The 26,464-nt window shown below is 39.6% G+C and overlaps 1 protein-coding gene and 1 long non-coding RNA gene across 4 annotated transcripts in view; one reads left to right on the forward strand and one right to left on the reverse strand.

The window, feature by feature from the left end:
* Positions 1-261: 261 nt before the first annotated feature.
* LOC103099330 (uncharacterized) lies at positions 262-3,405 on the reverse strand. The gene is made up of 2 exons (XR_460437.2): positions 3,308-3,405; positions 262-2,774 (listed from the first exon to the last, which is right to left on the reverse strand). It is a non-coding gene; the product is annotated as an uncharacterized LOC103099330 (long non-coding RNA).
* A 708-nt stretch (positions 3,406-4,113) lies between these two features.
* Positions 4,114-26,464, forward strand: part of PDE8A (phosphodiesterase 8A) — a 275,867-nt gene continuing 253,516 nt past the window's right edge. For all 3 annotated transcript variants that reach the window (XM_007479228.3, XM_016424524.2, XM_007479229.3), the window contains exon 1: positions 4,114-4,655. In XM_007479228.3, coding sequence (XP_007479290.1) covers positions 4,398-4,655 — 258 coding nt within the window. In that variant the 5' untranslated portion in view covers positions 4,114-4,397. The remainder of the gene's footprint in view (positions 4,656-26,464) is intronic.

Here is a 26,464-nt window from a genome sequence, read left to right on the forward strand (position 1 = left end):
TATTTACTCTCTTTTGTTGAATATGATTTGATTAACATCTATTCATCTCTTCCCAAATTTCCTTTGGACTTATTTACAAATTAATTAATAATTTACCTGAATCCCTAACCTAAAAGCTTAATTGCAATCTTTCTCTTCCCAGCTCCAAGGCCAGTCCTTCCTGCTCTTTTCAATATCTTTCTGTCCAATTCTTCTACCTTACCCAACTTCTAAAGAAGAACAGAAGTAGGAAAGATCAAAAGAAAGGAGGAAATAGATTCATTATTGCAGTTATTTTATTATTATTTCCCTGGAGGGTTGGTGGGAGGACAGTTAAAGGCATCCTTACTCTCACACTCCAGGAGAATGCCAGATTCATAGTCTCACTGCCTCTCTTCCTGCTACTTTTTTTCCTCCCTACTCCCATTTCATTGAAGGATTTTCCTATTTGAGTAAGATTTCTAGAACCACCCCCTGCAAATAGTGAGGGCTTCTTGTATATAATTAAGTGCTTAATTATGTAGTACTGCTAAAAGAGCTAGAGGAGTTCAGAGAAGAGTGACATCAATATGGATTAGGGTAGAAAGGAAAGACTTCATTCAGGAAAAAAATTTGAGTACCAGATGGGAAGGGAAAGACAAAATTCATGATTTGCCATAAAGTCAAAAAGAGATTTCCATCACTTATGCTTTACTTAAGCCTCTGGGTCATAGGGTCATAAATTTAGAGCTAGAATGGACCTTGGAATCCACCCAGTCCAATCCCCCTCCATTTTACATACAGACTAAATAACTGAGGCACAGTGACATTGGGCATTTTGCCCAAGATCACACAAGTAGAAAGCCGGCAAGCTGCTATTCGAACCCAGGTTCTCTGACTCCAAATAACAGCACTCTTTGCACTGTGCTAAAATAATTAGCTTAACATTTAATATTCACATTTTAAAGAAAATCTTTAGCTTAATGATTTCCTGGATATAAAACAACAGTTCCCTGTTCCTAAAGAGACAGGATGCAAGCAAGCATTGTGAGAAAGTTTCTCCAGCCAATCTGGTCTCGGCTTTTATCCATTCTGTTTGGGAGTTGCAAATAGCTTCCTTTCGGTTCACGCTTTCTCGTTAAAAAATCTACCCACGGAAATTACCAAGCCAAAATGAAACGCGTTTCTTCTCTGCTGCCCCCCTCCCCCATTCCTCTTCCCCGCCCTATCCAGAATTGCTCCGGTTTTCTAGAGAGGAAGATTGTTTTCTAAATTTAAAATGACTCTAGAAATGACGTGACAGGAGCCGGAGGGGGACCTCAGGCTAGGACCTGGGGAAACTAGAGAAAGTTCCTTTGGAGGGTGGGCTTCGAATTCCCAATCCGACCTTGCTACTTGCTCCAGGGTTTTTCAAACCTTTGGCCAGTGAAAAGTAGGGGCACTGAGCACAAAAGGCTAACTGTTCTCTCCCTATTTGTAAGGGAACAAATTGGTGCTGTTGGCAGCAACCCTGAGAATGCGTGCACCGAAGCAAGGCACCAGAGGGAGTGAACAAGGCCGCCTGGTCCCAGGGCTCGGTTCTCCGTAGGCACTGTGAGATAACGTTTTCCTCTCAGGTTTGGAGTAGCCAGACTGGACGAACGCCCTCCCGAGGCCCCTGGGGCAGTGAGAGTCCCACAGCCTTGTGTACAAAGCCGGTAGGCGATCCGAACTCAGCCCTGCTGCAGGGCGCGCCCAGCTCCCCGCTGGAGCCACCGAGGAAAGGGTTCCGGGCGGGGAGATGGAGCAGTTTGTGAAATCCACTTCTCCGGGTCTTCGCAGCAGCTGGGCTGGGAGGAGGGAGCCCAGCAGAATAGAGGGTTCAACTCGGGGACCGCACTAGGAAAAGGTGTGGACTGGAGAAGGGGGAGGAAGGGAGGAAGGAATGGGAGGAGGAGGAGACGGAGACTGGGACTAGGACCCTGGGGGAAAAGACTAGTCCTCTCGGAGTAGGCTTTCCTCGAGTGTTCCCCAGGCAGGGACGCTTGGGCAGTGGGACTAGCAGCACTCAGAGTTTGGTTTCAGAGGAGACACGATTTTGGGAGTGCGAAGGGCATCCTATTATAGGGGGTGGGGTGGGGCGGGAGACCCGAGCTCTGTCTCTGTTACCCTTCATTATAAACATCTAATTAGAGAACACTATGAAATGGCAGACGGGGAAGAGATCTTAGAGATCTCTGCACCCTTCCTTTTATAGAGAAGGAAACTGAGGCCGAGAAAGAAGTGATTTGCCTAAGGTCATACAGCTTTTTAGTGACAGTCCATGAAGTGGGACCCAGGTTTCCGACCACTCCAGTCACTGTTCGTGTAGTGACAAATGTTGCTTCTGGTCCCCTTTCTTTCTCCTTCACTAGCCCTCCTAAGTGCTACCTTCTTCAGAGAGGTAGAGGGAAGGACACCTCTCGGTAGTCCTTTAAACAGAACATTCCAGGGACCCCTGGGTTTATATGGTCAACTGACCCCCTAACTGAAGCCACTTCGGAGGACTGAAACCGAACGCAAAGGCACAAGGAAAGTCTGAGGAAGGTTCAAAAGTGATATCACAATAGGTAGGGAGCTGTCGGTCTTGGAATCCGAAGATCGAAGTTTTCGTCCCAAGCCCTACAATTAACCAGAGTGTAGTACAAATCGCCCAATCTCCCTGGACCTCAGTTTCCTTTCCTGTAAAAAAAAGGATTTGGGACAAGATGGTCTCAATGATCCCAGATCCGGGATACTGTACTTCTGTAGGACGTGTGGAGTCCAACGGCAGTTCTTACCCCACTCGGGGCTAAAACCTGGAGAGGGGTAAAAAGAAAGGAAAAAAAAGGAAAAGAAAGCCGCTTTAGAGAGACTCCTCAATGCTCCCAACAGCATTTCACCCCCTTCCCTCCCCCCTTTGGGCATGCTCAGTAGCTCAGGCAGGTTTGGCTCCAAGTAGGAAGCTCCGGCGCTACACCGGCTGTTTTGCATTGACGCCAGTAAAGGCTGGAGGTCACTTCTTGCGGGTGCTTTGATTGGACGTGCTGCTGTCAAACCCTGGGGCAGAGACTAGGACTGGGAAACAACCTGGCAGAGATTCGCCCGGCATTTCTAGGGGGGTGCGGGGCACCATCCCTGCGAGCGGGGCCACCCCTCCACCCTTGGAGGGGAGACGAGGGAAGAAGAGGCAGGAGCAGCATCTCTGCTGCACAACGCAGGCTCTGTGCCCGAGCATTAAACGTCTCGCCATTTTAATTCATTCCATGCAGAGCCAGAGACTCCAACAGAATTGCGTGTATGCATCATCTTTGGGACCAGAAACATCGTGGGCCCCGCATGCAATACAGACCTGCCTTCACGCTCGCTGCTGGGGTATCTCCAGCCTTTTGTTCCTGTTGGTCTTCTGCGTTATTACCATTTTCTTAAGACTGAAGCTCTGAACTCTTCTCCCCCCCCCCCCCCTTTCCGTCACACACATACCCCACCTATTTTATTATATTTGCGCGGCAAACATGCATTGAAACGGGACTCCCGTGTTTCTTTTCCTCTGCCCCAGGAATTGGCACCGCTGGATGGAATGCTTTGCAGGGTAAACCTGCTTTTTGGAGGGGAAATCTGCCTTCTGGAGCTGTTGCCAAAGGGATAGTGTGTGCATGTCAATAGCCAGTCTGCGCCGCTGCCGCCGCCGCCGCCGCCGCCGCCGCTGCCGCCGCTGTTGGGAGGAAGGAGGAGGTGGAGAAGGAAAAGAGGGAGCATGCATTGGAGGGGAACGTGAGCGCCTAGTCTCTAACTGTGGAAGGGGGAGGAATCCAAGGGGGTTTCATTTCCCCCCACCCCCAGCCAAGAGTTGCGCCTCTTACAAAACTTCGTGGGAAGAAAATTGCCTGTTTAATCCTTGGGGTGTGGAAGAGCAGGGATCTCCTCCCCCCCACCCTACCCCACCCGTTGTCCTAGACCCTGTTCCGAAACCCTCCTGAAACACTGTGAAATTAAAAAATATATACTGCGTCTCTGGGATTTAATATTTAATTCAAGAAAATGGGAGCGCGCTCTGCCCAGAGCCACACTCGCTAACTCAGAAGGGATCCTTGACTTCTCCCGTTGGGGGGGGGGGGGGGGGAAGAAAAACCCTGCCCCAAACCCTGCCTGCTGAACGTTTTAGGCAACGATGTGCAGCTCGGCCTGCGCTTCATTTCCCCCCAGCCCCCCTCCGGGTTCCCATTAAAGTTTCAAGAAGCCCCCACTCCCAGAAGAAGTAGAAAAGGGCTATGTTTCCTTGCTCGCTGAGGTTAACTCATAATGACACAGCCCTCGAATCCAGCGGATGACAAGAAGGACTAGCTAGACAGACCCTTGAGAAGCTGAGCATTCCAAGACCAAATCCAGCGGACCGAAGCAAAAGTCAATTTAGAAAATCGCGTCCGAAGTGACTTGAAAGCATGGGCTGCGCTCCAAGCATCCACATTTCTGACAGCAGGGTGGTGTACCACAGTGGCAAAGAGTCCGAGGACTCTACCTCCCCCAACCAGACCAATACCACCATGTCTCAGCAGCTGCAAAACAGCAACCCTGTGCCCGGATTATTCATCAAATCCCCTAACACGTCCACTTACAAAGTGAGGACTAATGCGTCCAAGAAAGACAGGCGAGAGAACAGCATGGAAGCGGAGACCCAGACCAGCAGGTCCAGTATTAAGGTAAAAAAAAAAGGCACCAGATGGGAACATTAATTTTCCTTGGAAGCGTTTCTCTCTCTCTCTCTTTCTTTCTTTCTTTCTTCTTTCTTTCTTTCTTTCTTTCTTTCTTTCTTTCTTTCTTTCTTTCTTTCTTTCTTTCTTTCTTTCTTTCTTTCTTTCTTTCTTTCTTTCTTTCTTTCTTTCTTTCTTTCTTTCTTTCTTTCTTTCTTTCTTTCTTTCTTTCTTTCTTTCTTTCTTTCTTTCTTTCTTTCTTTCTTTCTTTCTTTCTTTCTTTCCCTTTTCTCTGTTTCTCCCCATCCCCCCACCCCACTTTGGTAGCTTGTTTAACCGGGAAGGACTGTGTGACATTTTATAGCAGCGCTGTGTATCGTTTTTCGGGTTCACTGATGCTTTCTGAGGTGAAACTTTGGCTTTTTCTGAGAACTCTCCCTTCCCCAAATATGAAGTGTGGAGCCTGGGGAATGAAAGTAGGAAAATCCTAGAAGTTTCCCTCCAATGCTTAGCCTTGACTTTGCCTTTAATTAAGAAGTGGTCTTGATTTTGTACCCATAACAAGCTTCAGCACTGGAGTTATGGTTTGTACTGCAGATAGGTATTTTTTTTTCTGAATAGTTTTTCATTTGTTTTCTTTGTGGATCTCAAAAGTATGTTTGGCACAGAAAAGATGGTCGACCCCTGCTTCTGGAACCTACTTTCCTTAATAAAAATGTCTGATAGAAATCCCTGAGAGTTGAGGTTAAGAAATATCTTGGAAATGTCCACTGATCCAACACGGTGATACAAATGGAGTGTGACCCAGAAATAGCCTTCTTATATTTTTTAATTCCCTTTCCATGAACTGATGTTTTGGAAGGAGGGGATGGAGTTGGGATGGAGGGGGGGAGAAGAAGGGGAATTGTGCCTATAAGTTAAGGGGACCTCCATTCTTGAAAACTATTACAAATCGCCTGTGCTCTTTTGTTTTCATGGTTACTCTGTTATCATCACAACTCTCTGGGGGGCTGGGGAGGGGTGTTTGGCCTTGTGCAGTTGGGTGTGTAAAGCGGTGCAACACTTTATTTTTCCCGGTTGCCTCACTCTGGCAACTAAAGAATCTCCATTTTCTATAGGAATATATCAGGTGTTCAGCTCCCTAGCAACATCAGCCCTGTTTCCTTGTATCTACTTTGGATGTATCTGTATAAATATTGCATTAAAGTAGATATCTAAGCAGAAAAAAAAAAGGAAAAGAGAATAGAAAATACGTCATTCATGGAACCCTGAAGAGCAAAGTTAACATTTTGGGAGAAAACTTTTAAATGAAACTTACTGTCTCTTATTTGCATCTAATTTAGCTCAAATTTTGCAGAATTTACTGGGATTTTCTTTGTTTTGGTTATTTGGGGAGGAATGGGTAGGGGAAAATAAGGGATTAAAAAAAAGTTGAGATAGAAGACTTATTGCAGCTTTGTATGACTTGCCCAAAGCTTCCTTTAAAATGAAGACAAAAATTTTGCATAGCCTCAGACCCATAATTTGAAACCATCACAACTCTAAAAAATGCCTTTTGCAAAATTGCATTGGTTTTCTTTGCTCAGTAAGGACTAAAGGCCATCCAAGTTTGATATTTATGGCCATGCTCCATTTTCTGTCCTATGCCACAACAACCATGGTAAATACTCTTTCCTTATGAAAGTGAGAAGTCCTTTTTTTATGGTTGCATAATAGAGCTTAAGGGGTTTCTTCTCTCTAAGTGAAAATTGTTCTTTTTGATGGTATCAAATCTAAAAGGTTTGATTCTGTCCTCTCCAAAAGAGTCTGTACCAATTTCAACATGGAGAGAATAAAGGATAGAAACTATTTTTCTACTCTATAGAGGAGCAGATTCATTTTTATCAGTAGTAGTATGTTTATATTATGTAGGCTAAAGTACCTTTGTAGCATTTTAAATATACTTTGCTAGTTTTAAGATTATGGTTCAGGTAGGTGATAGTCATTAGAGAATGCTGTCTAGATAGAATTTAAAAGTCTTTTGTCATCTTCTAAATTTTGACTGAAAACCTTGTGATGATTCTGACCTAGCTGTTGTGAACTTTCAGGACAGGCAGCTATTTGGGAAAAGGGTACTTCTTTTGACTAAACTCAAGTAATTCATATTGTATGGTCATTAATAGTCTCAGACATGTTTAGTCCAGCTCTCCTAGTAGAATGTAAGCTTTAGGAGGGCAGACACCATTTCCTGTTTTTTTTTTCTTCTCTTTTTGTATCACCAGTGCTGGTAGTACCCCTTTAGTAAATGTTGAATTAAATTAGAAAGGTCCTAGATAAGACTTCAATAGACTATGAGGTTTTCCTGGACAGAAACTGTATCTTTTTTTTTTTTAAGTTCTTTGTTCCTCCCCTTTCCACCCCCTACCTCAAGCCGCCTTTAGTACAGAATTTTGTACATTGTAAGTGTTCAGTAACAAGCTGATCTGCTGATAACCATTAATTCTGGGACTAGTATAACAGCAAATTGCTCAGAGGCAATATAACAGCTTTGGGCTCATTCAGATTGGTCTAATTCAGGCCAGGGCTTCAGTTCATCCTCCTATTGGTACTGGTTTTTCTCTTCTGAAAGGCATTGTAATGGCTGGAAGAGGAACTTTCTCAGTGAAACTTCTTTCCACTTAGGAACTCAGAAACTCCTGCCTCTTGAATTCAGTAGGTTTCCTCTACAACTGAAACAGTCCATGAGAGGGTCGCTATTTAGTCACCTATGCTCAGGGAAAAGAAATGAAAAGCAGAAGAGGCAGCAGCCAGGGGTTCATATTCCCAGTTAAGCCTTGCCTCATGAACACTGTCTAAACCGTCTCTGTGCTTTAGGCACTAGTCTTAGAAGGCAAGAGGTTGTATAGAAGATGACAACATTCATAGAAAGAATTTCCTCCCCCAAACCATCTCTATGCCCCTGAAAAACTCAGGCCCAGTGCCTATCCCTATCTTTAAGGTTCATTCATTTATTGGCCTCTAAAACTAGTGTAAACATTCAGAGGAGACAATTATTTAAAACTTTTATGACATTTTAACAAGATTAGTATAGGTAACTATCTTGTAGTTCAGTTATTACAACATTTTTCTTACAACAGAATTTTAATTGATTTAAAAACTTTCTTTCAATGAATTTGAAAACACTTAAATTCTATGGAGCAAGGGACTGAATGATTCCACATGTGGAGGAGTATGAGCTAAGACTGGAAAATGAAGGTAGCAACAGCTTCTGGAGGACTTTGAACACTGGGGAAAGGGAATCTGAACCTTACTTGGTAGAGTAGAAGTTAGCTTTTAGAAGAGTGAAATGACCAGACCTAGGCATACACAATATTATTTTGGAGGTGGGTTGGAGGTGGAAGATTTGTCTAAGGAGACTATTATAATATTCCAGGAGGATGGTCAAGAGGGTCTATAGTAAGGTGGTGGTTGTAGGACTAGAGAGAAGGGTCCCAGTATGAGAGAGATCAATAAATTAGAATTAATGGAAATTGGAAGCTGATTGAATATGGGAGAGGCTGGAAAGAGTCAGATAGCACTAAGATTTGGAACATGGGAGGAAGCATAGAGAGTGATTATAATAGCAGAAATCATGAAGTCATAAGGGGAAGTAGATTTAGGAGGAAGGTCCTAAGCTCATCTTTGGACCTGGTGTATGTGAAATCTCGCTGGTGGGACATTTAGGTGCTTTGTGGATTCTGTAGATAGTTTGAAATGTACATCTACGTTGAATCTTGCAACAGAGATTAGGGCTGGCCATAACCTAAGGAATCAAAGGATTTAGAAATAGAAGGCAGCAGGGGATAATCTAACACAGCCCTCATTTTACAGATGAGGAAACTGAAATTCAGAGAAGTTAAGTGATTGGCCCAAGATTACATGTATAAAATGTCATAGCAGAAGGTTTTCTGATTCTAAATCTAAGAGTCTATGCACTATACCACACTGCCTCCCACAGTAACAGCAGACATTTAGATAGCATTTTATTATTACAATCCATCTTAGGTACATGATCTCATGAAATCTTCACAAATATTCTCTATCCCCAACCCCAACCCAAAGGAAGGTACATAGTGATGCTCTTATACTATGGGACTCTAAAAGGTAAAGCAGCTTACTTGAAGTCACATACCTAGGAAGTGATGGTCCTGGGGCCCAGATCCCTTGTTTCCAAGTTTGCTTTATTTTTTTCCACTACCTTGGAACTCTTTAAAAGGAAAAAAAAAACCCTTACCTTCCATCTTAGTATGTAATGGTTCTAAGGCAGAAGATCGGTAAGGGTTAGTCAATGGGGGTTAATTAAGTAGCTTTACCAGGGACACATAACTAGGAAGTGTCTGAGGCTAGATTTGAACTCAAGATTTCCTATCTTTAGGTCTGGCTCTTAATCCATTGAACCACCTAGTTGCTCTTTACCTTGACATTCTTTAAATTTTTAAAAAAATATTTTCATTTCATCATTTTCCGAATACATGTAAAAAATTGACACTCATTTAAGAAAAAATTTTAGTTCCAGATTCTTCCCCTTCCACTTCTCTTCCCTCTTTGAGAAAATAAACAATTTGATATTGATTATACATGTGAAGTTATGCTAAATATTACAATATTAGTTGTGTTGTGAAAGAAAACAAAAATAAAATGAAAAAAGTAGACTTCATTCTTTATTTCAGAGTTCATTAATTCTTCCTCGAGGTAGATAGCATCTTGGGTTTTTCATCATAGGTCATTTGGAATTGTCTTGGATTATTGTTTTGTTCAGAGTAGCTAAGTCTTTCATAATCAATCAACCTTAAGTATGACTGTTACTGCATACATTGTTCCCTGGCTCTGCTCACTTTACCTTGCATGAGGTCATATAAGTCTTCCTAAGTTTGTTTGAAACTATCCTGCTCATCATTTCTTATAGCACAGTAGTGTTCCATCACAATCATATATTTCAACTTGTTCATCCATTCCCCAAATGTGGGCATTTCCTCAATTTCCAGTTCTTTGCCACCACAAAAATTGCTATAAATATTTTGAACAAATAGATCCTTTTCAGGGGCAGCTAGATGACTTAGTGGATTGAGAGCCAGGCCTGGAGATGAGAGTTCCTGTATTCAAATCTGGTTTCCTATCTGTATGACTCTGGGCAAGTCACTTCACCCCAATTGCCTAGCTCTTCCACCTCAGAACAGATGTTTAGTATTGGTTCTAAGATAGAAGGTAAGGGTTTAAACAACAACAACAAAAGTAGGTCTTTCCCTCTTAAAAAAATCTTTTTTTGTGTTACAGACCTATTTGTGATGTTGCTTGGTCAAAGGGTATGCCTTTTAAGTGTAATATTAATTGTTTTTCAGAATGAATTCACCAGCAGTGAATTAATGTCTCAGTGTTTCCAGCATTTGTCATTTTTCTTTTCTGTCTAGTTAGCCAATCTGATAGGTGTGACATGGGACCTCAGAGTTGTTTTAATTTGCATTTCTCTAATCAGTATAAGATAGAAAGCATTTTTTCATGTGATTCTTGAGAGTTTTGATTTCTTCTTCTAAAACTGTTTTTTGTATCCTTTGACCATTTGTCAACTGGGGAATGTCTCTTATTTTTATTTTTGGCTCACTTCCCTGTATATTTGAGAAATGAAGCCTTTATCAGAGAAACTTGCTATATAATTTTCTCCTACAGTTACCTGTTTTCCTTCTAATTTTTGGGCTGCATTAGTTTTGTTGGTGCAGATGCTTTTAAGTTTCATTTAATCAAAATTCTCTATCTTACTTCCTGTTATTATCTCTCTTGTTTGGTCAAAGACTTTCCCCTTATCTATAGATCTAACAGGTACATTTTCCCATCCTACCCTTAATATCTAAATCATTTATCCATTTTGACTATTTTGGCTTATGGGGTGAGGTCTGGGTCTATGCCTAGTTTCTGCCAAACTGCTCTCCAGTTTTCCCTGCAATTTTTGTCAAATGGTGAATTCTTACCCACAAAGCTTGAATTTTTGGATTTATCAAACAACAGATTATTTGGGGCACTTACTATTATTATGTACTATATACTTAATTTATTCCACAGATGTAACATTCTATTTCTTAGCCAGTACTAGATTGTTTTGATGATTAACACTTTGTAATACGGTTTTAAATGTGAAACTGCCAGGCCACCTTCCTTTTTTTTGTTTGTTTGTTGTTCTTGTTTTATTACCTTCATATTCTTGCCCTTTTTTCTTTCAGATTAATTTGTTACTATTTTTTTCTAGCTCTATAAAATACTTTTTTGTTAATTTGATCAGTGTGACACTGAATCAGTAAATAAACTTAAGTAGAATAGTCATTATTATTATATTGGCTTAGTCCACCCATTAGCAAGTGATATTTCTTCATTTGTTTAGATCTATCTTTATTTGTGTGGAAAAGTGTTTTATAATTGTGTTCATATACTCCCTGGATTTGCCTTGACTGATAGATTCCCAAATGTTATATTGTCTGTAGTTAGTTTAAATGGAATTTCTCTTTCTATCCCTTGCTGCTGGATTTTGTTGGTAGTATGTAGAAATGCTGATGATTTATGTGGATTTATTTTATGTTTTGCTACTTTTTAGAAGTTTTAATTATTTCCCTTAAGTACTCAGGCGAAGGAGTAGCTGAGGCTGGTTGAGTGAAAGGACTTGCCAAGGGAAAGAAAAGAGAGAGAGCACAGGCCCAAGGACCTCTTTGCAGATCCACTTTGAGGGGTCAGGAAAGGAGATAGAGTGGTAAGAGAACCAGGATAAAGTGGTGTTTCTGAAGCTTGAGAAGATTATCCAAAAGGAGAATTAGATCAATGGCATCAGAACCTTCTGAGAGGCCAAAGAAGACAACTAAAAGCCATGGATTAGTAATTAGGAGATCATTGGAAAGTTTTGAAGTCCATATGTAGTAACATGGAGATTAGAAGCCTCATCATAGGGAATTGAGGAAAGAGTGGGTGATGAGGAAGTGGAGACAATGGGTGTAGGCCACTTTTTCATGAAATTGGTCAATGAAGGGGAAGAGAGTGAGACAAGAAGCAGCTGGATGGCTAGAAGGGTCAAGAGAAAGCTTTTGTTAGTGAGGGGAATGGGTAGGAAGAATTATGAAAACCTTAGCATATTTAGAAAGCAGAAGGAAAGGAACCTATAAAAAGAGAGGAATAGAGGATGGAATGGGAAGGAGGGAGAAAGGTACATCAAGGGCAAAGGTAGAGAGATTAATCTCATGGAGGATCACAGAATTATCCATTCAGAGCTGGAAGGGATATTAGAAGCCATCTAGTCTCTTCTTTTTTTTTCAGATGAGCAAATAGAGAACTAGGGAAGTTAAATGGGAAAGGAAGGGAATAAGCATTTATTAAGTTCCTACTATGTGCCAGAAACTGGGTTAAGTGCTTTACAAATATTAACTCATTTGACCTTCAGAGCCACCCTTTGAAGGAGATGCTATTATTGCGCCCATTTTATAATTGAGCAAACTGAGTCAGAGATTAAGCAACTTGTTCAGGATCATACAGCTAGTAAGTATTCAGGCTGGATGTAAACTCAAGTCTTTCTGACTCTAGGCCTATTACTCTCCCTTGTGCTATCCAGATAATCTAACATCATTCAGATAATTGATGTTAGAGACTGGACTGGGACACCTCTCCTCAGGCTCTATAAAGTAAGGTGGATTATCAATATAAAAACAACTACAATACATTTAACACTAAAATCTGTCTTCATATCATTACTTGATGATTCATATAGTACTGGAAGAAATTTTAGTACCCCAATGTCATCATTATAAGCTTCAGTTCCGTATTTAAAAATATTTTAAAAATATCTGGTCATGTATTCATTTCTGATTTAGCAGGATGAGAATTCTTATAAATTTTAGGATGAGAATTAATCTTTTCCACTTCAGCATTTGAATATTTACATTTCAGCCTTGTGGAAAACTCTTCTTCCATCCTTTCTGCAGATGCTAGCTTCAGCTTTTATTCTGGAAATCAGGTGTGTTTCTAATATATTAAGTTTATATTTATATAGGGCTTTAAGTTGTATAAAGCTCTCTAGGTACATTACTGGATCGCATGAATCATTTGGTTGAATACACTATTTGATTCTTTTTTTTTCACATATTGATACAATTTTTAATAATTGTTTTCTGACTTTTGGTGATCCATGTTCTCTCCTTCCCAGCCCTTTCCTCTCCCCAAGATGTAATATGATATGTTCTATACATGTTATCATGCAATACATATTTTTCATGTTCATCATGTTGTGAAAAAGGACATGTGCTACTTACACTAGAGAAAAATTCCTGAAGGAAAGAAGGTGAAGAATGATATGCTTCAACCTGTATTCAGTTCTTTCTATGGCTGTGAATAGCCTTTTTTTTTGTCATCAGCTCTTTGGAGTTATCTTGAATCCTTGCATTGTTGATAATGGTAAGGTTAAGTCATTCTCAGCTGATCATTGTACACTGTTGTTGCTGTGCACAACATTCTCCTGGTTCTGCTCACTTCACTTTACATCACTTCATATAAGTCTTTCCAGGTTTTTTTGTGATCACCTCATTCACCATTTCTTATGGCTCGATAGTATTCTTTACAATCATATACAAAACTTGTTTACTATCATTTTATTTCTCAAAACAACTCTGTGAGGTGAGTACTGGTATCCTCATTTTATAGATCAGAAATCTGAGCTTCAAAAAGGGTAAGGGACTTGTCCAGAGTCATACAACCAGTAACTATCTGAGGGAAAATTTGAATCCTGATCTTCTTGAATCCAAATCGCAGACCCTATCCACTCTAGTAGTATGCTTTGGATATGCTTTCATTCATTCATTTACTGAACACATTTAAAAATCTTTTTTATGTATAAGACATTGTCCTAGGCAATCTACATAAACAGCAGTATAGGAGAGTCTACCCTAATGGAGCTTACAGTCTGTTTTAGGCAAAAAGACATATATACATAACTACCTAAGGTTAAGTGCTAGTATGTCAATATTAGCAGTGGCAACAGATAGCCTATGACTTGCTTTTATTTCCTTTCACTGGCCATTAACCATACAACCTCTGGAATTCTTGGATGATGTCTAGGTATGATTGATGATGGATACTCAGCAGCTCTGAGAACCTTGGACTGTATTCCTGATTTCTGACCTATATCCTTTCCAGTTATGGTTCCAATCTCCTCCTCTTCCATGCCCTTCCACTCCTCCATTCCTGCCCAGGCAAAGAGGCATCTTTGAGGTTGTTGTTCAATCTTTTTTTCCCTACTCATGCCTGACACTGTGTAACCCCATTTGGGGTTTTCTTGGCAGAGATTCTAGAGTTGCTTGCCATTTCCTTTTCTATCTCATTTTATAGATGAGGAAACTGAGGCAAACAGGATTAAGTGCCCTGATAGCAAGTGTTTGAAACTGGATTTGAACTCAGGTCTCTCTGACTCTGATCCTGGCACTCTATCCACTGGGCCACCTAGCTGCCTAGTGATTACAGTTAATTAAGATGAGAGACAGATCACTGTGGCTTGGAGTTGTAAGGGCACATGGAAAAGATGGAACTTGAGCTGGGCCCTGAAGGGTCTGATTTGGGAGTGGGGGAGGCTAGGTAAAGGACACAAATGTAAGCAGACTCTAGAAATGATCCATTCCAAAGACAGTGAATAGACCAGCCTAGCTGGAAGTGTCAGGTTTGTGTGCATTGTAATAGGAAATGAGGTTAGAAAGACAGTGAAACTAGGCTGAAGAAATTTAAATGTGTAGACTTTAAGATTTTCTGACCTGAAGGCCCAGAAGTCAGATATGACCCTGCTAGGATTTCATTCCACGCACGGTGCTTTATTGTTCTAGTCACTGTTGTTACATACAGACTAAGAACAATTTTCACCAAATTAGGATTTTCTTTTGAATAGAGCCTCTAAATTTAAGGATGGAGGAGGTAAAGAGTTGAGAATGAGCATTAATCAGCCACTTTGCATTTTACAGGGAAGTAGATAACATGCTAAAATCTATAACCCCCCCAAAAAAGCTTTCCAATTAAAATTCTTTCCTTTTTTGGGGGGGTCTCTCTTTTTGACCAGGGCTCTCCTATTTGCTTCTATTTTCCTTCTTTCTCATTCCCTATTTGTTCCCCCTCACACCCCTTATTCCTCCTGGCCCATATTCCTCCTTTTTTTTTCTATCCCTTTTCCTTAACTGGTTATCAAAGGAAAACAGGTCATATTATATTGATATTTATTTTTGAATAAAGTTTTATGTTCCCTGTCTGAACATTTTTAAGCTGCTAAACATTTTCTATTATTCACTTAAATGAAAAGGGGGAAAAATCATTTAAGGTAGTTTTGGAATGTGACATTTTTTTCTGTGGGTTATTGGAAAAATGCTGAGCAGAGGTCACCTGGGCTTTGCAAAGGTAACTTGTTACTATGCCAGCAGCAGAGTGAGGTTCCTCTTGGCCTTGTGGCTTAATGGAAAAAGCAGTGGATTTCAAGTCCAAAGAACTGGGTTTGAATTGCAGCTTTGCTACAAATTACATTTGTGATCTTGTGTAAAGTAAACTAGCCCTTTATTTTTTGGGGCCTCAGTTTCCAAATTTGTAAAATGAGAGGGAAGGCTCAATGATCTAGTATCTCTTCCATTTTTAAGTTTTAGGATTTCTTAGTAAGGTAGATCATCTCTGCCCAGTTAATCCTTTTTCTCATGGTCTCATAAAAAGGCAGAAGTCAACTATCCTGTAATACCTATTGGTCCTTTCCTTCCCTCACTGTAATTATAATCCCTGAAGGATGACTTTTCCCTTTCTACTTATTCAGTTCTTGTTACTTCAGCCAGTGGTAAGTCTTCTACCCAGAAAACCATTTGGGAGTTTGGTTCCATTTGCAAATTTCCAGGGTTTAGAGATCACTAGAATAGCCTTTATCTTCTTTTCTCAAGGGAAAGCAATGTTTAAACTGCTGGATCAATCTTTTAAAAATAAATAAATCAGTTTTTAAAAAATTCACCCCTAAGCCTGAAATCAGATGATTAATTAAACTTTTGTTCTCTTATTTTGGTCATGTTTGGGTTGAGCAATGCTCCTGGGTCTCTCTTTTCTGTTCTAATTTTGGTTGGATGAGTTTGGTAAGGAGAGTGGTAGAATATGATTACAGAGTTGTTTTGACAAGTTTCAGTGTGGAAATTTCTTAGCTACAAGCATTGCATACTGTTTGGCCACAACACAGTCAATGGGAACACCACACAGAGCTCTTTTGGGGCTTTGAAGTGGCCATAATGTCAATAGAATAACCCTAGTAGGACTATTCAAAGCTTTTATTATCTGTAGATCTGAAATACATTCCTCCAGCCTATTCAGTGTGCCATATCTTTCATCCTTTCTGAATTCTACCATGATCTTTGAATTTCCCTTGCTAATCTGAACTCTAGAAATCACTTCCTTCTTATTCGCTGAATGGGAGAGACACAGAAGGCTGGCATGACAACGCTTGCCATGTTTTACCTGCTGCAGCTTGGAGAGAATCTGGAATGCCATTTTTTTAAACCCTCACCTTGAGTCTTAGTATCAGTTCTAAGACAGAAGGGTGGCAAGGGCTCCACATTTGGGGTTAAGCAACTTGCCCAGATTCACACAGTCTAGGAAGTGTCTGAGGTAAGATTTGAACCCAATTCTTCCTGACTCCAGGTCTGGGCACTTTATCCACTGTGCTATGTAGCTGTCTCTGGGCTACCATTCTAATGTTCTTATAAAACTTCCTTCTGCTGATAACTAGGAAGGGAAGCAGCTTTGCTCTCATGGAAAGTGACCAGGAGAAGGAGACAGACGATCAATTTCCTCATTGGGCAATGAGTGGGTAGAACTAGTAATTTCTGAAGATCCTTCCAGCTTTAAACAGCCAAGTGTTATGGGATTCTGGTGCAGGTCCTTATTTGCTCTGTGATCTTAGACAAGTCCCTTAACTTCCACAGCCTTAGGTTTCTTATTTGCAAAGTGAGGGTAACAACACATATTTCTTACAAGATAATTGTAATCAATTAATAATTGTTATCAGTTGTAATCAAATAACATACAACAATTGAAAAACCATTAAGTACTAAAAAATGCTCTCAGTGTTATCAAAGGATCATAGATTTAGAACTGTGGGGATCTCGGAGACCATCAAATCCAATTCTCTTAATTTATAGATGAGGTACCTGAGGCACAGAGCACTAAAATGACACAGCTATTAAAAAGTCTAAGGCAGGATTTGAACCTATTGTTATTCAGTAGAACATCTGACTCTGTGACGCCATTTGGGTTTTTTGAACAAAAATACTAGAGTGGTTTGCCATTTCCTTCTCCAGCTCATTTGACAGATGAGGAAACTGAGGCAAATAGGGTTTGATGATTTGCCTGGGGTCACACAGTAAGTACTGGGGTCACATCTGAACTCAGCTCTTCCTGATTACAGCCCGAGAGCTGCTATATCTGCCATACCACCTGGCTGGCTAAATTTGAAAATAGGCCTTCCTAACTCCAAACTTAGTATTCTGTCATCTGAACTCTGTAGCTACTGGGCTTCTTTTCATGCCATATTCAGTGGCCCTAGCAAGTTGCTTAACTTCAATTTTTTTTTGTTTTATTACCTCGTTTTTCTCAACTGTAAAATGGCAATTACGTTAGTATCTACCTCAAAGAGTTGCTGTGAGGATCAAATAAGGTAATATTTGTTAAGAAAAAAAGTGCTGAGCACAAATTATTAGGGAATAATATTAATTATTTCTATGATGATAATATATTTATATCTTGTTTATATAGAAATATTTGCATTATTTATATATACATAAGTAATGCTTACCTTATATATAATGTATAAATAATAAAAAAAATATATAGTGCCTACTATATACCAGCCTTCTTGGAGAGACAAAATATATACACATGAAACAGGTAGAAATATAAGACAGCATAAATGTAGCATAGCTAGGTGGGTCAGTAAATAAGACTTTGGGGTCTGGAGTCAGGAGGGATCTAAGTTCAAATCTGACTTCAGACAATTGCTAGTCATGTAACCCCGGGCAAATCACTTAATCCCTATCTGCCTCTGTTTCCTCAGTTATAAAATGGGGATAACAATAGTACTTTCTTCGCAGGGTTGTTGTGAGAATAAAACGAGATAATATTTCCAAAGCACTTTTCAAGCCTTAAAGTGCTTAATTAGCTAAATGCTAATTATTGTTATGGCTACTATTACTAATGATCCAGCATAATATTATTTCAGTGGAATTATTTTTATACCTGAAGGAAAATGAAATGAGTTCTTTGCCATCTATCAGTTGTGTGATCTTGGTCAAGATGCTTCACATCCTTGGGACTTGAATTTTTACTGGGAAAGATTGGATTCAACCATCTTTGAGGCTCCTTATAGCTTTAATAGTCCTATGACTCTATAATAATGATGATGACAATAATGGACAGTTATATTGTACTTTGAAGTTTATAAAGGACTTTAACATGTTATTTGATTACTATAGTAAGTACCTTTTATTATTATTTATATTATGCTTATTTACATAAGGGGAATCTGAGGCTTATAGATTGACACAACTTGCTCATGGTCATTCAGATGGTGTCAGAAGAGGGATGCAAACCCACGTGTCACTTGACTTCAAGTTTAGTGGGGTTCCCACAAGATACATTCTCTCTCTCTCTCCCTTCCTCCTCTATGTACTACAAAAAGTAATTCAAGGGGAAAATTATATTGAGTGAAAATGCTTACAAGCTGCTGAAAAAGGAGAAAAGATTGAGAAATTTATGCAAATAACTAAGAACTAATTCAATCTGTCCAGTGACTGTTTTAAGTTTTGATTGTCTTGATTAGCTTTATCATAGTGCAGCCAATATAGGCTCTTGGATTATGCTCCCAACCCACATCAGATGGTGTGTCATATTCCTAGAACTACTTCTCTCTAAAGGTTTTGGGGGTAACCCTAGAAGAGTCTGCATATCTTTTAATATGATTTCTTTGAGCTTCCTTTCCAGGGTTTTCTATCAATATTAATGGCTAGTTAATAGCTCTCCAATTTGATTTATCAGTGACTACTCCATTCTTCTTCTTCTTCTTCTTTCTTCTTCTTCTTCTTCTTCTTCTTCTTCTTCTTCTTCTTCTTCTTCTTCTTCTTCTTCTTCTTCTTCTTCTTCTTCTTCTTCTTCTTCTTCTTCTTCTTCTTCTTCTTCTTCTTCTTCTTCTTCTTCTTCTTCTCCTTCTCCTTCTCCTTCTCCTTCTCCTTCTCCTTCTTCTTCTTCCTTCCCTCTCCCTTTCCTCTTCTGTTTTCTCTATTTCTTAATTCTCTTCTCTTCCTTCTTTTCCTCCATCTTCACTTATACCTCCTCTTCCTCCCCTTCTCTTCTTCAGAGATAGAGCTGCCCTTCTGGGCTAGACCTCAGCAGCCAATGGAAAAGCTACTCTTTACCATGAAGTGAGTAGACAGGAAACACTCACAGAATCCATGTGCATCCTATGAATTGTGGACAGGAACCCTCTATTTTGTGTAGTCATGTGTTTCTGGAATCAGGTTCCTCAAGCATTTACTAAGGTTGGTACCAAGCAGAGCAGATTATTCATGCTTGAAGGACTGGGCTCCTATTGACTAGTACCTTTTACAATACATAGCAAGATATGATGGATTGCTTTTGTTTTTTAGTTCTAGAAGAGGCATTAGAAATTGTCTAGTCCAATCCTCTCATTTTGTGGATGAAAAAACTGAGGGTGAAGGAGGTTGGGTAATTTGCTCAACATAATTTTGATATGGTAGAAGGTAAAATTTGAACTCAGGTCTTTTTTGACTCCCAATCCAGGGGTCTTTCTGCCATGCCACTTTATCTCCCTATTTTTTCCCCCTTCAATTCTAGAGTGGCTTATTTTAACTTGGATGAATCCATGACTTCATTAGTGGGGATACTCCTTACAATGGATTATAACCCATTCATACCTTTGCCTTTATGACTTTTGTCCCTTTCCCCCCCACAAATCCTCCAAAGAATATTTACTCAATAGGATCATTGTCTTCCTCTTGTTCTTTAATCTTTTTGAAGGTACCAAAATGCACCATTCAGGGTGTTCATCTGTTGTCTTCTATGGAACCAACTCATCTTTCATAGTCATAAACATTCTTCATACTTTATATTTTTTCCTTAAATTTCTTTTTCATATGAAATTATGCTTCTCTTTCAGATACAAGTCACTGACTTTCTGAATTTGAGACAGAGGATCTGATGATTATATCCATTTTTAACTGAGTCTGTGACCAAAATGCAAACTCATTATTAGCAGTGAGTGCCAGTCACCATATGAATTGTAATATCTATATCAGTTATTTTAGACTTCTGGTGACCATACAGGGGAAGTTGTGAGGTTTAGATAAAAAAATGTCTGTAATACATCCCAGCAGTAAATGGAATATCATCGTAAATATGAGACTTTTACTAAGAGTATGATTTTTATATTAACTGACATCTTCATGTGTTTTGGGCATTGGATTATGGATAATATCAAAGGAAAAGAGAATCTTTTGAATTTCTATGATTCTAAGAAACCTTTATTAGCAATTGAGGATGGAAGAATTCAAGGGACATAGGCTAAATTATCACAAAAATGCAATAAGGAAATGCCTTCCTTGTAGCAAGAGACTTCCATTTGAAGTTCATTTTAAAGTGGGGTTGGCAAAAGGATGTGAAGATGACGGGAGCTTCCCTTGGTAATTGAGCTTCAGGTACTTGTGCCATGATGCCATGAGCAAGCCACTCCATTTTCCTCATCTGTAAAACAGGGAGACTTCTGACTACAGTATATTGCAAGATTGCCATGAGGATCAAGGGAGGTAATGTAATAAGGATCTGGTATAAATCCTCCATTATTATGTACATGTCAGTGCTCACTGTACCTTGTGATTAAGGTCATGATTAGGATCACGAAATTTAGGACCAAAATAGGCCTTAAAAAATCCACTTGAATGTGGAGGGTTTTTTTTTTCATTCTTTTACCATCTTAGGCATACCAGTGTACTACTCACACTGTCTGTTTTGTTTCTTCTCAATCCTCCTCCTTTCTTGCTCATCTAAAATCTTGATAATATCTTTATGTGAAGAGTTATAATGTTCTGCATAGAGGACTTGGAGTCAGGATGACCTGGATTCAAATCCAGACTCTGACACTCACTAGGTGTGGGACCTTGGGCAACTCACTTAACTTTTCTGCTAACACACAGGCAACTCCCTAGGACTTCAAGCAGAAGGCTTGAAATGTGGGTTGATGAGAAGTGAGTTCTCACACTAGGCTGATGAAAGCTCAGGTCACTACCAAATCCATCCTCATCCTTACATGAAATGTGAAAAATAGGCAGATTTTTTTAACAGATGAAAAAACTGAGTCTCCTTTTACAGACGAGGAAATTGAGTCTCAGAGGACTGGCATGACTTGCCCAGAGCTTCATCTAAATCAATTACATTTTGCTGTTTTTTGAGTTTGCTCTTTCTATAGGACACATACTTTTTACACCATCAGTAACTGATAACGAACAAAACACAACCAACTAAGTTTCCCAGTTAACCATGTTTGTGAGTGGCAGATTGTTTAAAATTACATATTCAGCAGCTTCAGCCAGCCATGCCTTCTGATTAGTTTATTAACTTTGCCTATTAAACACCCAGTAAAGGATTTTAAAATAATCGCATTACCATTGCTGAGTAGCCATAATTAGACACCAAGTCCTCTGAAGGGCGCATTCTTCCAGATCATCTCCCACTGCTCTAAGCAGGGTTTTTGGCCCCAAATCAGACTCCCAGGCCCTTTTCTCCTCTTTTTTATAAAATCTGTAAATATGTCACTAAGTGCTATGTAAAAAGTTTCTCATTTTGTAAACCAACAGTTATGGCTCCCACCTGTGAATGTTTTTGTTTTTCTCAAGGGCAAGACATTCTCTGACTTCCCAGAGTTTGGAAAATAATAAAGTACTATCTTTGGATTCTGGGCTTTTGACAAACTGGTTCCTTGATAGCATTCTCCTCCTTCCCTTTACATACTTCCCCTTATTTGATTATCTTAAAATTATTTTATATGAGGAAGCATTTAATATTTACCAATTTTGCTGTTGAAGAAAATTACCTTAGTGAACATGAAACATTAAGGAAAAGTTGGCTCTGGAGGTTCTTTGACTAATAAAACAAATGGCTATTAATAAACTATTAAATTTCTTTTTACTTTTTTTTAAACTCTAGTTCAATGTAGCCAAAACAGCTTTAGAGTATACAAAATTTCCAAGAATCACATTAGCTACTCAAGTTTCAACAGAGCTATGACAGCTGATATTCCATGTGTATTTTTTTGGGGGGGGGGTTATCATCAGTAATATTTTATTTCCTAATTCAAAATATGTGAGCAATAAACATTCCATGTGTATTTTTTAAAACTAAAGGGAAATTTGAGGTGGTGTGGTATGAGCCCTGAGCTGAGAATTAGAAGAACTTTCGAATTCTGACTGTATCAACTTGGGCAAGTCATTTCATCTCTATAGAGGCTTAGACAAGATTCTGTGGTTTAGAAGCTAGGAAAAACCATCTTTTAACCAGTCACTGAGTGGTATTTTTCTATGACACGAACTAGATGGAATTTGTACAAGGAACATTCTTTTTTTTTCTTCCTGAGAGCATCATCATTTTGTAGAAAGAGTATTGGATTTGGAGGTAGGGGACCTGGGTTTGAATTCTGACCCACTTTCTCTGTGAATAAACTTGGCTAGATCATCTGACTACCCTGAACCTCAGTTTTTTTTCTAAAATGAATGGTTTGGGGGTGCAGTTGGGTAGCTCAGTGGATTGAGAGCCAGGCCGAGAGATGGAAGGTCCTGGGTTCAATTCTGACCTCAGACACTTCCTAGCTATGTGACCCTGGGCAAGTCACTTAATTCTCATTGCCTAGCTCTTACCATTCTTCTATTGGTTCCAAGACAGAAGGTAAGGGTTATTAAGAAACAAAAACAAAAATGGGTGATCTTGGGTAATTTACTCCACCTTTCCAAGACCTCAGTGTCTTTATCTGAAACTGAAAGGATGAGCCTAGATGATTTTCAAAGTCTCTTTGTCTTCTGACATCATAGGACATATGTTCTATGACCTAAGACCTGCTTCTCCAGGAGAAACACGGTATTCTTTTTCCTGGCACCATTTTGTTGAAACTAACTCAGAGGAACAGTGGTAACGGTGGTGAGGGGGTTATTAGGTAATTGTGAGACTAGTGTACCATCTCACTTTGATGACACTCTTGGCCTGGTGCTGACTGTTACAGGTACTCTGGAGTACTCACTATTGCCTTCATTGCAATTCATACAGAGAGTCCTCAGGCTGATAGCGATTGAATTTATGGATTTAATGGACAAATTACCCTGGATTCTAAGAGGATTAAGATTCTTGAATCATATGGGGATTTGTGTCTTAACATAGTTTTTGTTCAATTTTAAATCTCCCTGGAGTCATCGAAGAAAATTTTAATTTCTAAAGAAAAAAGATATAATGAATATTCCATGGAAAGCTAAAATAACCCATTCTGAGGCAGTTTAAGCTTTGCCTTCTAAGTGAACACTCTTCAAAGAAACAGATGAGTCTAGAATGCAGATTGAAAACACAGATTTGTATAAATGAATAATAGTAACTTGGAAATGATTGCATCATTTCAACTAGTTTTGGACATTTCTTGAGCAAACCCCTGCAGAGAAAGCACAGACACTCTGGGTAAATGTAAGAAAGACACTCTCTCCTTGCCATTGTTTTTAACTTGGGAGTTAGCACTGACCTTTCACTCTCTGTTGGGATTCAGTGGAAACTTTTTGAGGCCCCTTTTGCAGACAAAGTACACTCATAAAGTTGCCTATTTTTGTTAGAGTGGTCTCCGTTGAATGTACTGTACTGGATTGCTGGTTCCTGACATGAGAAAAGTTTGAAAACAAGTCAAGTTAGCAAGTCATTTTTCAGGGTTTTCCCTGGATCCATTGAACCAAGAACCCATCATCTGCATAGCATGATATGATACTTATCCATTGTGAGAGATGCTATCAAACCCAGAGTTCTCTGCATTCTACCATGTTGTCTCTGGAGTATAGTAATCTTTCACTGAGCTGGACTCCAATAGTTGAGATGTTTGAAAATTGTTTGAGGCCAGACCTGAGGGTGGCAGCCCCATCAAAGTAGGGGGCCACATTCCTAGTCCCTGCCAGCTATTAGTGCCATCCCTCTTAAGGTTCCCTCCCATCTAGTTTGTATTTAATTTGTGTGTCTGATTTACATATGTCATCTCCCCCATTAGACTGAAAGCTTCTTGAGGGCACAGGCTGTTTTTTTTTCTTGTCCCCCACCCTTCAAGTACTTAGTATAGTGCCTAACAAATTGTAAGCATTTCCATGTGCTGGCTTTCTTGCGAATAACTGGCCATGCTTCCTCTGGCATGGGAGGGCAGAACTCCTGGGAAGGCAGTTTTGACTCAGAGAGGTGATGGAGGAAGGCTGGCCTTCAGTGATACAGATGTGGGCTTTGGACAGCCAGAAAAGCTAAGGGGAAGAAATGGAAGAAGGAAAGGAATGAGCATAGAAAGTCCAAATAATTAATTACCTACAATGTGATTTTATTGAGGGCCCTGGGGATATATATTGTTAGATCTTTGGTGCCACTTTTGGTCCTGAGTATCAAAATCAGGGCTGGGTCCTTCTATAAAGAAAATGCTAAGCAAATTGATACTCTAAGATAATGGGAATTATTGAACCTTCTGAAGAAAATCGGTTAATCACTTTAAAACCAGTCATCTATATGTTATAAATATGTGCTAATTAAACATTATTTTCCCTCAGTCATAGAAGAAGGTTGCTAAAGAACTCTCCTTGGCATTCCTTTGAAAGTAATCCATATCTCAACTTTTCACTTATTTAAACTGACTTCTCCAGCCATCCCAAATGAGTGAAATAAGCAAACGACCTTTTTGATGAAATTTCATGAGAATTGGGAAGACGCTGCTTCACCTGTTCTTTGATATTGAAAATGGCATTACCAGAAATCAGGTAATATAGGGGGAAAAGCATTGGCTTTGGGTTTGAATCCTGGTCCTGCTACTTCCCACCTATTTGACCTTAGCTAGGTAAGGCAAGTTCTCCATCTGCAGAGGGTGGGGATAAGAGTACATGCCTTGTTGAGTTGTGAAGATCCAGTAAAAAGGACTTTGAGAGCTCCTGAGGACAATGCAAATATAAGAGACTATCAGGGAATCTTTTTTTACTATGGGAGCTTGGATATCCTGCTTTGTGGGGAGTGGCAACAAAGGGTGATACCTGGGCTACATAATTAAAAGCTACAAATGTTTGCTGATTAATGAATAATAATTGGCAATGGGACTAGTGAAGGCATTTCTCTAAATATAGTTATTAGTGATGGGGCTGTTTTAGTTAAGGGAGGAAAATGACCATTTTCATTATGACTTTTCAATGGCTCAATGACTTTCTTAGTGAATTCCTAGTCTGGGAACTTATGAGCTGAATTTGCTTCCATGAACCAAGAATATATCTACATTGGGGAAAACAAGGAACAAACCAGATTCCTTGGGCATTTTTGCCATCTTCTTGCCATTCCAGATTTTCTGGGCAGGCATGGGTCCTCTTTTCCCTCAAAAGACAAACAAATCTTTGTATTAGTATATTTATTTTTATACTATGACATTAGGGATGACGGGTATAATAATTGCATTATCTTCCCTTTTAGAAGTTAGGCTCCTTGAAGGCAGATGCTTTGTCTTTGTTTGTTTGTTTTGATTAGTCAATTGGGGGTAAGTGACTCGCCCAGGGTCACACAGCTTTGTTTTCATTATTTTTCACATCTGTCTGCTCAGAATAATGCCTTACACATGCACTGCAAAACTTATTCTTCAGGGGATTTATTATCTCTTCAATATGGCTACCCTCACTAAGGGTGCACATGGAAGCCTATTGCTGTCATCTCATCCTACAAGATTCTCATCAGTGTCCTTCCATGAATTCTCCAAAAGGGGTTTATGCAATTTATTGGTCCATTTTTAAGGATTTTTTTTTGATTCTACAAATGTCAGTAATCTTTGGGTTATCCATCTGTTTTTCAGTGTGGATACTCCCTCCAACAGTGCAGATGAAAACCTCATCCTACAAGGCTCTCATCAGTATCTTCCCATGAATTCACCAGAGAGTTTTCCCAACTCACTGGAGGTCAGCCTTAAAGGTTGTTTTTTTCAGACATCCTATGAGTGCCAGTAGAGTTCTTCAGCAATCCATCTCTTAACCGTTCCTCTTGCTTACATGACCAGTCTATCTCCTTTTCCAATCATATATTTCTTTTTTAAAAAATTCTTACCTTTTGCCTTGGAACCAATTTGAATATGAAGTCAGAAAACTAGGAAGTGTCTAAGGCCAGATTTGAATCCAGGACCACTTGCCTCCAGGTCTGACTCTGTTCACTGATCCACTTAACTGCCCCCACCAATCATATATTTCCTGGACAAAATCTTTTTCTCCAGTTTCCAAGTCATCATGAAATCCATTGCAGCTTTCTTCCTTTCCCATACACCTTCCCACACGGCCTCATTAGAAGGATATTCATTTTTAAGAGATGCATTTCTGAGTCAAGGAACAGCTCAGGGATATTGAAAGTATTACATCATTTCCCAAATGCCTTATACATAGTTTTTATATTCTTGAATGAATAGGTCTAGTGGCTTTTTGTCCATAATCTACCACCGAATTGAGTACGTTGTAGATATTGGGGCTTGGTGATAGTTT

Source organism: Monodelphis domestica, chromosome 1 (assembly GCF_027887165.1).
Source record: "Monodelphis domestica isolate mMonDom1 chromosome 1, mMonDom1.pri, whole genome shotgun sequence".
NCBI classification, from domain to species: domain Eukaryota; kingdom Metazoa; phylum Chordata; class Mammalia; order Didelphimorphia; family Didelphidae; genus Monodelphis; species Monodelphis domestica.